General features: G+C 34.6%; 1 protein-coding gene across 1 annotated transcript; it reads right to left on the bottom strand.

Annotated features, from left to right (window-relative positions):
- Window positions 1-526: 526 nt before the first annotated feature.
- LOC113784157 (uncharacterized mitochondrial protein AtMg00860-like) lies at window positions 527-1092 on the bottom strand. The gene is made up of 2 exons (XM_027330313.1): window positions 765-1092; window positions 527-645 (listed from the first exon to the last, which is right to left on the bottom strand). The coding sequence occupies exons 1-2, from the start codon at window positions 1090-1092 to the stop codon at window positions 527-529; spliced, it is 447 nt and encodes a 148-aa protein (XP_027186114.1).
- Window positions 1093-12618: the final 11526 nt, after the last annotated feature.

Here is a 12618-nt window from a genome sequence, read left to right as displayed (position 1 = left end):
GTTGTTACACAAATCCTCCCATTACATCTCAAAATATTATTTGGTCCGATCATAAACTCAGTTGTCTTCCCTTGCACTATTAGGTTCCTCTTCTCTTGGATTAACGCATCATCTTGAAAATTCGGAATGTCTTCAAGTAGACCACTCAAAATCTTTGTCATTCCGAATTTCAAAATCCCTGGTGCAAACTCTACGTCCATGTGTAGGTCTCTAAATGCTTCCCATAACTCTTGTTGTCTAGCCATCACTGCTGAAGACACTGACACACTTCTTCTACTCAACGCATCAGCCACCATATTTGCCTTCCCATGGTGGTACTGCAATGTGAAATCAAAATCCTTGTGAGTCTCCATCCATCTTCTCTAACGCATGTTCAATTCTTTCGGATCAAACAAATATTTCAAACTCTTATGGTCACTGAACACTATGAACGTGCATCCATATAAGTAGTGCCTCCAAATCTTTAATGCAAAAACTACAGCAGCAAGCTCTAAATCATGAGTAGGATATTTTCTTTGATGGGTCTTCAATTGTCTTGAGGCGAAGCTACAACTTTCTTGTGTTGCATCAAGACACATTCCAAACCTTGGTGAGACGCATCACAGTAAACTTCATATGGTTCTTTTGGTTTTGGTAAGACCAATACTGGTGAGATCGTCAACTTTTTTTTAGTAACTGGAAATTTTCTTTACAATTCTCTGCCCACGTGAACGGTTGATCATTTCTAATGAGTTGTGTCAATGGAGCTACAATCATAGCAAAACCTTCAATAAACCTCTTATAATATCCTGCCAGTCCGAAGAAACTTCGTATGCAAGTGATAGTCTGAGGCTGTTTCCAAGTAAGGACTGTCTCAATCTTCGCCGGATCCACAACGATACCTTTCTTGGTTATCACATGTCCTAAGAAGTTCACGTTTTCTAGCCAAAACTTGCACGTCGATAGATTGGCATACAATTTTTTCTCGTGTAAAACTTCAAGAACTTGATGCAAATGCTTTCCATGTTCTTCCTCAGTCCTTGAATAAATTAATATATCATCGATGAACACCACGACAAACTTATCTAGAAATGGGCTGAAAATTCTATTCATGTAATCCATAAAAATTGTTGGTGCATTGGTAACTCCAAATGGCATAACAAGATATTCATAATGTCCGTAACGGGTTTTGAAAGCAGTTTTCTGAATATCTCCTTCTCTTACTCGAATCTGATGGTAACCTGACTTCAAGTCAATCTACAAAAATATCGCGGCTCCTCTCAAATGATCTATCAAATCATCAATACGTGGTAAAGGATAACGATTCTTAATAGTTGTCTTATTAAGTTGCCTATAATCCTCACATAAGCGCTAGCTTCCGTCTTTTTTCTTAACTAACAATACTGGAGCTCCCCATGGTGATACGCTTGGTCTGATAAATCCTTTCTCCAACCAATCTTCAATTTGGCCTTTTAGCTCATTTAATTCCAATTGCGAAATCCGATACGGCGCAATTGAAATAGGTCCGGTATTTGGATGTAGATCAATGAAGAACTCCACCTCTCTTATTTGGTTGTAATCCTGAAATTTCTGTTGGAAATACGTCTAGGTACTTTTTGACAAGCACCAAGTCCTCTATGCTCACATTTATCTTTGCCTCCACGTTATCTAATGACAAAAACTCATGAGTTCCTTCTTTCAGTAAAACTCTGAATTTGTTAGCAGCTAGGTATTGAACGACTCCTGGCTCGGGGAAAAGAACTAATTTGCGAGCACAGTCCAATATTATAAATGATACGACATCCAATCCATACCGAGAATTACCTTGAGTGATTGTAGGGGTAAACAAATCAAATTAATCAAGAAATCCATATTTTGGATAGTTACTTGACAACGTAAACATGCAGTATTTACAGTCAAAGTCTTAGCAGGTGTGGAAACAACCAAATCAAAAGGCAGAGAAGACATAATTAACTTCAAACGATTCACACAGTCCATAACAATGAAGGAATGGGTTACCCCCGAATCAAAAAGTGCAGTTAGAGTTTTACTTGTAATCTCGCAGTCTCGTTGGATCAAATTGCTGGATGGATTTCAAGCTTTAGAACCCATGCAATAAACGCGCCCTCTAGCAGTAGGACGAGTAGCTCTAGTTGCATTCACTACTGGTTCCACATTGGAAACATCAAATCCCCACATTGGAAACATCGAATCCCTTTTCCCAATTGCCTTCCAAAATTCTGGTTGCCCAAGTGGCTCCGATCTCTGTTGTTGTTATGTGGTCGGTTATAGGGCTTAACAACTTGTTTTTCTTTGTTATTATGATGGTTCACCCGACTAGGCCCCCCGGAATTAAAGTTCCCTCCTCGGTTGGCCCTCTTATTCTTCATATCCTCAATTTCTCTACATTTTTCCACTACAACTTATCAACTTTTGTCATTTTGTACTTTTATGAAAATTATTTTTTCAATATTTGTGAGATGAAAATTTTGATAAATATTTATCCTTTGAGATGAAATTGTGAAGAATACTCATCCTTGGACCTGAGATTGTGATGAATGTCCATCCTCGAGTTACCCTCATATATAAGATTGTGAAATATATGCATCCTCATATATGGATTCTTCATCCTCGAATCTGGATTCTTCATCATCTAATTTTCATATAGACACATCTTGACCCATAGTTTTTTCTTGACTTCTTCCAAGAGATTTTATGTGTGATTGAGATGTAACATATTGCGATAATCATCCTCGACTTGAGGATAATCATATTTAATGAATTAGGCTCATCAATTCTTTCATTGTTGAGTTGATACAACACACTTGTTTATGTGAATGGCTTTAAGCTAGACTGCTTTTGTTCTTTCAACAAAAACTCAAATGCAAACGTTAGTAGATCACCATTTAGAAAATTTAACATTTATTTCATAAGATTTGTTGTCATTAAAACACATATCGAAAAGGTTTTTACTTCAACAATAAGAATAAAAAAGATAACATTTTTGGAATAACAATTTAAAGTAAAATTTAATCTAAAATTGCATGTTTGAATAAGGAATCAAATATATAAGAATTAGATTATGGAAACAAGTTAAGGAAACATATTTGTATTGAACTTAGTCTGTGGTACTAAAATGCTATACATGTTTGTAGCATTATGAACATAATGACCTCAGGGGTTTTTCAAATGAAATTTTATGTTGTTATTAACTTCATGACTTTTATGTTGTTATTAATTTCATGACTTTTATATTTTTACTATTTTTCATAACTTTGATGTTGTTACTATTTTCATGACTCCAATATTGTTTCTATTTTTTGACTATGAATTTACGTTTTGAATTAAGGACTTAAGATTAAATTATTATCAGTTGAGTATATCGCCTAAGTTATTTATAATTGTTGTGGATCAATGATACATTTTATATATGACATAATAAGTGCATTTTATACAAAACATTTCAAGTTTTGTACAATATCATTAATCAGATCATGCATGACCTTATTCACGGTGAGACATTTAGGTTATTCCAGGCATGGAATAACAAGTAAAAGAGAACAATCAGGACGTTGATTGGGGTTTGGCCAGACCACCTTTACCAATCAGGACTCAATTATCTTAGTGACCCACATTAAGATATTGAGCGACTTTTCCTTATTCCAAAGGAAAAGATTTGAGGTTATGCATATGTTTTTCACAATATATATATATATAGACATGTATAATAATAATAATAATAATAATTAAAATAATTTAAATAATTTAAATAATAAAAATTAAAATAATAATAATATCTAAAAAGTCGCATTGTGTTCCTTTAAAAAAATGATATCAAGTTATTTCCTAGCGAAACTTTCCTTTACTACATGATGTGCCACTCCTAAGAAAAAGAATTATTGTCCAGACAATGAAAAGGTGGAGTATTTCACCTATTTGATGATTGGTGAAGTCGAATACTGGTGGTGAGGTGCGAGGAAAATGATGGAAACAAATCACGAAGAGCTTACCTAGGACGTTTTCAAGAATAAGTTCTTGGAAAACTACTTCCCGAAGAGTGCTTGGGCTGAGAAAGAGGCTCTATTTCTGAAGTTGTATCAAGCGAATCTCACAATAGCTGATTATGCACCAAAATTCAACTCTCTATCAAAGCATTTCCGAAATTTCCAAAACTAGATAGATGAAGAATACATGTGCGATAGGTCTCAAGTATGAAATTAAGGAGTCAGTGAGGCCCTTTGAGATACGCCAATACCAAGTGTTGGTGGAGAAATGCAAGAAAGTGGAGCATATAAAATAGAGTCGTGTGAACAGGGGTGCTATAGGTGGACCCACGAGACCTCATGTAGCGATCAAAATTCATTCCTATCATGAAATATAGATGATTGGCCTCTAAATGTTAATACTTGAAAACAGGGGCATAACGACCAACAATACAGAGACAAACAACATCAACAACACAAGTTGTATGTCCGACCATAGAAGAATGCTAGAGATCAACCCCGACCTCAAAATGGGGAAGATCAAGGGCCAAAAACTCCAATTCAGAACCATGCACACCCTATCAAGTGTTTTCGCTGCAACGGGGAAGGACACACGATAACTGAGTGTCCAATCAAACCTAGGGTTTGCTAGATCTGTCAGAAACTAGACCATATTGCAAATGAAGGTCTTGAACGGAAGAACGATTGAGCTACAACAACAATATCAACTAAAATGTTGCATGCCCTAATGCCAAATGACGTGTCTACCATATCAATGGAGAAGAAGCCCCCGTCTTCCTCTAAACTTATCCAAGGTGAGTGTTTAATATCTGGAAAATCACTTAATGTTATATATGATTTAGGGGAAACACACTCGTTCATTTCATTGGATTGGGTGGATTCACTCCAACTTGTTGTTACTACCTTGTTGTTTGATTTAATGGTTACCATACCTTCTACTGAAACAGTGAAATGTAGTATGGCTTGCTTACAATGCTCATTGACTATGTTGGTATGAAATTCAACATTTATTTAATTTGTATTCCCTCACATATTTGGGAGTGATCCTTAGGATGGATTGGTTTTCAAGACACTAAGTTCTATTGGATTACGCTCATAAGTCTGTGATATGCCCATACCCAAGTGTTTCTCGATACGAATAAACTGAAGTACTCTTTGAAAGGGGGATTCTAGAAATATCGTTTCCTCAACTCAATCATTATGAAGCTAGAGGCGGAGGTAGATGGGATTCTTGTAGTAAAAAATTTCCCAGAGGTATTTTCGCCAGATGTACCAAGATTACGCTTAGTCTGTGATATTTAATTCTCAATTGATGTTACTTCTAGTACACGACCTATTTCTAATACCCCATATAGAATGTCTCCATCAGAATTGTCAGATTTGAAAAATCAATTAGAAAACCTTTTGTCTAAACAGTTCATACGGTCGAGTGTCTCTCCTTGGGGAGATCTGATGCTCCTAATGAAGAAGAAGGATGGAAAGTCTTGACTTTGTGTTGATTATCGTCAACTTAACAAAGTCACCATCAAGAACATGTATCCCTTGCCACACATTGATGACTTGATGGACCAACTCAAAGGAGCAAACATATTTTTAATGATTGATATGAAGTCGGGGTATCATCAGATCTAGATGAAGGAAGAAGACATTCCTAAAACAACATTCGAAACACGCTATGGACAATTTGAATATTTAGTGATGCCTTTTGGTGTCATCAATGCACCAACTATTTTCATGGACTACATGAATCGTATATTTCACCATTTCTTAGACAAATTTATGGTGGTTTCCATCGATGACATATTGATCAATTCTAAGAGCCGAGAGGAACATGAAGCTCATCTACGTCAAGTTTTTCAAGTCTCGAAGGATAAGCCATTGTATGCTAATTTGCGGAAATGTGAATTCTAGTTGGAGGACGTGAAATTCTTGGGACATGTCACTTCAAGGGAAGGTATCGTTGTCGACCAAACTAAAGTGGAAGTTGCGGTGGCATCGAAACAACCACAAACTATCACAGAAGTTTTTTGGGCTTGATCAGATACTATAGAAGATTCATTGAGGGTTTTGCCAAGATTACAGCTCCGTTGACACAACTCACTAAGAAAAATCATATCTATGCATGGATGGAGGAATGTGAGAAGAGTTTTCAGCTGATGAAAGATAAACTAACCACATCACCGGTGTTGGTGTTGCCACAACCAGAAGAACCATATGAAGTTTATTTTGATGCTTCTTTACAAGGATTGGGTTGTGTACTTATGCAGAAGAACAAGTGGTAGCATATGCTTCCAAACAGTTGAAGGTGCATGAGAAGTACTACCCCACGCATGACATTGAATTTTTTGCGATTGTTTTTGCACTAAATATTTGGAGGCACTATCTGTATGGGTGCAATTTTGATGTGTTCAGATGACCATAAAAATTTTAAATACTTGTTTGACTAGAAGAAGCTTAATATCAGACAGCAAAGACGGATGGAGTTCATCAAGGATTATGAGTTCACATTGCATTACCACCTAGGAAAAGCAAATGTGGTGGTTGATGCCTTGAGCAGAAAGTGAGCCATTTGTCATCAGTAATAGTGAAAGGGTTAGACATGTTAGATAATTTTCACGACTTGGATCTTAATTTGGATTCCTTGTTGGGAAAAGTGCAATTTGGAATGATCGTCGTAGATAATAAACTGATGAATGAGATAAAAGCCCTTTAGGTGACTGATGAGGTTATTTCGAGGAAGCAAAAGTTGTTTGAGACTGACAAGGCTCCCGAATTTGAAATGCGTCCAGATAACATTTTGCGGTGTAATAAGCGTATTTGTGTGCCCAATAATGTAGAGTTGAGAAAGACTATTTTGGATGAGGCTCATAAAAGCAAATTGAATATTCATCCTGGTACCACAAAGATGTATAAAGATCTGAAGTGGATATTTTGGTGGCCATGAATGAAGAAAAAAGTGGCAGAATATGTGGCGTCTTTCCAGATTTGCCAAAAAGGCTAAGGTTGAACATTAGAAACCTGCTGTATTATTGAAGTCATTGAGTGTGCCAATGTAGAAATGGGATAATATATCTAGGGACTTTGTGGTGGCATTACCTAAAACTCATAAGAAGTTTGACTCCAATTGGGTGATTATCGACAAGCTGAAAAAATCTGCTTATTTCATACCCACAAGGAATACTTACGATGTAGCTAAGCTTGCGATGTGTTTGATAGAGAGCCAAATTTCACTTCTCATTTTTAGGGAGCATTGCATGAGGCATTGGGTACTAAATTGAGATTGAGTTATGCCTACCACCCTCAAAAAGATGGTCAAACTGAAAGGACTATTCAAACATTGAAGGATTTGCTAAGAGCTTGGTGTTAGATAATCGAGAAAGTTGGGATGATATATTGTCTCTTATTGAATTTACCTATAACAATAGCTATCTTGCGACCATCGGGATGACACCTTACGAGGCTTTGTATGGGCGCAAGTGCCAAACTTTCTTGTGTTGGTATCAGGATGGTGAAAATTTGATTGTTGGGCAACAATTGGTGCAACAGACCACAAAGAAGGTGCGCCAGATCCAAGAGCAAATGAAAACAGCACATAGTTGGCAGTAGAGTTATGTTGATCGATATAGAAGACCTCTAGAGTTTCAGGAGGATGAATTAGTATTCTTTAGAGTGTCGCCTACTACTGGAGTTGGTAGGGCATTGAAGTTTAAGAAGATTACTCCAAAGTTTATTGGACCATACTAAGTTCTTCGATGTGTGGGTCCAATGGCTTATCAGATTGCTTTATCACCGAATTTGGCCAATTTGCATGATGTGTTCCATGTATCACAATTGAGAAATTACTTGGCAGATCCATCCAATATTATTGCGCCAGATGATATTCCGTTGAAGGAGAATCTTTCCTTTAAGGTTCCGCTTATAAGCATCGCAGACAGAACTACCAAACATTTGAAGCAAAAGGAAATCCCATTGGTTAAGGTGATTTGGAACCAGACGATTGGAGATGTTACTTGGGAGTTGGAGGAAAAGATGAGGGAGCTATACCCAGACTTTCTAGAGATCGCTTAGTTTCGAGGATGAAAATATTTTAAGAGGGTAAGTATTGTAATACTATTTATTTTAATTAATTAATTTATAATCCTTAGTTATATTTATTTATTCTATTTATTTAATTTAGTGTGACAATAATAAGATAATTATTCCTTGAATGTTTTAGTTTAATAGCATCTAGTTTATAGAACTGTGTGTTTTCTTACTTGCTTTCAAAGAGACCATTAATCAATTGTAACTGAGAAGTCACCTTTCCACCATTCATATTCCACACCCCTTCTTGTTAGTAATAATCGTATGATCAAATGTGTGGCTAGCAAGAATAAGTACAAGAATGCCAATTAATACCTAACCGTTGGTCATTGAATGATATTATTCCTATTGAACTCTCAATTCATGTGTGCAATTAACCTTAATGAAGATAATTATTTATTCTCTCTAATCACTCCACGTCTCCTATATTATTCTTATACACCTCTCCATCATAGAATACAGTTAAACTTGCAAAAGAGCATAAAAGAAGTCCTAATCACCCACACCTCACACTTCGTTCCCAACATTATATTATCTTTATTTCAAATATTTTCTAAGGCACTCAAACAACCACCCACACATTCTCTCTCATTCTTATGGAAGTTCCAAGCTTTCGTGCTTTCATCCTTTTGGGATTTTTCGAGGGCTATATAGTGTTACTTAGAAGGAAAGCGCTCAAGGTAAGGGCTTTTCTCCAAGCAAGGTTAGACTAGATATTAAAGTATGATTTGTAACATATTGATATGATGCCTTAAATGTTGATTTTATGTTTGTCTTATAAAATTGAACTTTAATGTTTTGATTTTAGAGTTATATGTTTGTCTTGATAAGCTTAATTATAGATTTCGAGTTTTCTTATTATAACATGAGTAATATGCTTGTTGTCATATATTATGCCCCTATTCTTTGTTATGCGTGATTATTCATCATTGATTGTGTTCTCTAGAACTTGACTTGCAACTGTCTCAAGGCTAAATTCTCTTATGATCATGTTTGAAGAAAAAAAAACACTATAGGATTAGTATTTTTTCAAGCCTCGGGACTTGATTTGTTTTATTTCATACTTTCCACTAGTTTTCCACTTTGAGTCTTACATGAATTGTCTTTCTTGGTCCCTTGCTTTATCGATAAAATCATTTTTGGGTTCCCTTTTGAATAAAGTGGGACAACTTAAAAAAATATTTAATAAAATATAAAAAGAAAAAATAAATAAATAAAAAATAAGAAAGAGAAAAGAAATAAAAGAAGAAAAAGAATAGAAAAAAAATTGTGTTAGCCGCAATTTGAAAAGACACAATAAGGTGATCCACTTGGATTAACATATTTGACTGATTATTGATGTTTGGGCTGATGAAAGATTGTTTGAATATGTTGAGCTCCAATTATTCAAAAAGAGTATATCTAATCATATGTTTAATTTGATATAGCCTTTTGAATATCCCTTTTTTTTTTTTTTCCCCACCTATTGTCTCGTGGCCCCGCTACAACCTTGAAAAGTGTTTTTGATTCATATATGCTCTCATGAGAGATATAGTGGAGATTTGCTTAATAATCAAGCCTATGGTAGGAAACTTTGCATTGGTGAAATTTTGAGTGAATGCCGATTACCTTGAAACACTAAGAGAATTTGAGAGTTGGGTGTCCTATTGATGAGAATTGTTTTCAAATGAGCCTAAGTCACTAATTTGGACCCGAAGTTGGTTATCTTTTGGATTTGGAATTTTCCTATTGCCTAAACTTGAACTGAATGTTGAGTTCTAAATTCATGGTGTTTGTTCGTCTATAACTTTTACCTGATACAATTTCTTGAGGACAAGCAATGAATCAAGCATGGGAGAATTTGATAAGCTATAATTTATCTGTTTTTATAGCTTTGTTTGATAGGTTAATTTGATGTTTTTAATTTCGTTTTAGTTCTACTCCAAGTCAATAAGGATTATTGTCGGGCAGTAATGGCCATTATGGTCGTAATCTGCTCATCTTCTGTTGTTTAACTTATTACTGTCTGGCAGTAATGGCCATTATGGTCATAATTTGTTCAACTTCCACTATCATTTTTCTTCTGTGAAATTCAAATGGTTTCTTGTAATTAAAGTTCATGAAGGCAGCTAGGGATATAAAAAGGACAAAAGTACTCACTTTTAGATAGACATTCCTATTTACCATTTCTCTTTTACTCTTCCTTTTTTTTTTATATTTCTCTTAGCAAATTTCTAGCTTTAATAATATTCGGTTTTCTATTTTTACTCTGTTATTTTATATTCCAATGTTTTTATATTGAAGGTTTGATTCTACTATGATCATGTGTGCGTAGATCTTTTTTGTCTTGGGATTGTAGGGTTTCCAATGATGGATCTCTAACAATTTCTATTTTTTTTATGTCATGGGTATTAATCTTCTAATCCAACCTTAGTAATAATCATGTTCATACTTAGATATCAAATAATATACCGAAAGGTAGATTTTATATTTGACCCCTAAGATTGGACAAGAGAATCAAATCGCGAAAATAGATTTTGGTTTTCTTGAAATCATGAAAGATATCTTCTCTTAAAGGATTTTGCTAATACATCAATCATGAAAATAGTTTGGTTGTTAGTTTAAAATACACTTTTGTTCTTTGAAAGAAGACATTAGTTATAATTGTTTATCTGACTTTTAAGAGTTTAACACCCATAACTTAAAGAAGATTAATTTTATTGTATCCATTATTGTGAAAAACTACAATCCCAAGACTTTATTTTTATTGCGAATTTTAAACCAAAAATCATTACCAACATTTACTATTTTAGCTAATCATCATAGTAAAAAGAGACTAGTACTCATAACAAAGTTCTTGTGGGAACGATAATTTTTACTACGCCATAATATCGTGTACTTGCGGTCTTATCAAGATTCTATTCTTAATAAAACATGTAGTGTTCAGTGTTTCGGCCCAAAAGTGATTGGAAACGTTCATTTCGTGAATCATAGTATGTGCCATCTCCTGAAGAGATATGTTTTCCTTTATACAACATGGTTCTGTAAAGGTGTTCTATGAGAGGAAAAATCATGTAAAATACCATTCTCTTCACAAAAGTTTTCAAAAAGTTTCTATTCAAATTTATTTCCCTGATCACTACGAATCGTTGTTATACAAAAATGTTTTTCATTTTACACTTGTTTGCAAAAGGCAGTGAAAACATTATGTCACTCATCCTTGTGTTTTAGAAACTTTACCATGTCTATCTGGAATAGTCATCAACAATAATGGGTCCATATCTTTTACCACTGACAGAAGCATTCTTTATAGAGGCAAATATATCAAGATGTCAAAGTTCAAGTGGCTAAGAGGTGGAAACAGTGTTTTTAGAAGGAAAAAAAAAGATTTTGTTTGTTTTCTTTTTTGACATACCTCACAAAAAACATATGATTCGTACTTAAGATTTGGCACGCCTCTAACTAATTCAAGTCTTTTACATTTTGAAATTAACCTCAAATTGACATGTCCTAATCTTTTGTGTCATATTCGTTGTTCCTCGCTTACAGACATAACACACTTGACTTCCTGTTTGTTTAAATTAGATAAGTTTATTTTTTTAAATGATGTTTTTCTTTTGGCCAGTAAACAATACTGATCCATATGTTTGACTAATTGCCTTACAAGACTTTTGGTTGAAGACTACATCATAATCCTTGTCGCTTAATTGACTTATGCTCAGTAGATTATGCATTAGTAATTTTACTAATAGAACATTCTTAAGAAAGGGAAGACTTTTCTCCCGTCATGTGTCGTGAGCATCCACTGTCTAGGTACTATAATTGGTGTTTCAACTTTATTTCTAAGGATATCTACAAGATAAATTATTTTATTCTTAGGTACCCAAATTTGGTTTGAACTCATTTGTTAGTTCTTACAGGTATCTTGTACTTACATGATTTCAGAATAGGTCAAGTTATTATGTTATGACCTTTCTTATAGAAGTATGCACAGACAATATCATACTAAGTAAATCTAGAATTTTATTTCTTTTCTTCAAAGCCTATGCCAAGTTTACCATTTTTGTTGACACCATAGATCATAGAAGCTTGTTTACTTTTGAAACCCTTTCTTTCAGAGTTAGATTTTCCCTTTTTAGGTTTTCAAAATCCTTTTCAAGGGAACTGCATTTGTTTGTTATGATGTCTAAGCTTTTCTAATAGACTTAAGTTTTGAAGCAACCTTATTATTCTTATTGAGAAAGTCATTTAACCTATCTATGAGTTCACTACGAGATCGATCAGAGAATACCTCAATTTCTTCATCAATAGATCCAGAGTTAGAATCAGAGTGAGTATTTTCCCTCAGAGCCATGTTTGCATGCTCTTGCATCCCTCTGGGATATTCTTCTTAGTTTTGAATTCTTTCCTCTAGGATTTTCCTTTCTCAGCTTTAGAACATTCTGATTTGAAGTCACCTAGTTCCTTTCATTCATAGTAGGTGAGCTTATTTTTGTCTAGCTTTTCACTTCCTTTTGTGCTATTTTGGGACCGTTTGAAGTCTCTTTTGGGAAATGATTTCTTTCTGTTGTTT

Source organism: Cicer arietinum, chromosome 3 (assembly GCF_000331145.2).
Source record: "Cicer arietinum cultivar CDC Frontier isolate Library 1 chromosome 3, Cicar.CDCFrontier_v2.0, whole genome shotgun sequence".
In the NCBI taxonomy this organism is placed as follows: domain Eukaryota; kingdom Viridiplantae; phylum Streptophyta; class Magnoliopsida; order Fabales; family Fabaceae; genus Cicer; species Cicer arietinum.
Note: the sequence above shows the minus strand (reverse complement) of the source record. Positions and strands in the feature narration are given on the sequence as shown.

Bases quoted from the DNA above. Each gene is read 5' to 3' on its own strand.
- LOC113784157 (XM_027330313.1), bottom strand. From the start codon at position 1,092: ATGAATAGAATTTTCAGCCCATTTCTAGATAAGTTTGTCGTGGTGTTC. The intron at 646-764 runs GTTTTGCTATGA...CGATCTCACCAG, and splicing joins TTATAAGAGGTTTATTGAAG to TATTGGTCTTACCAAAACCA.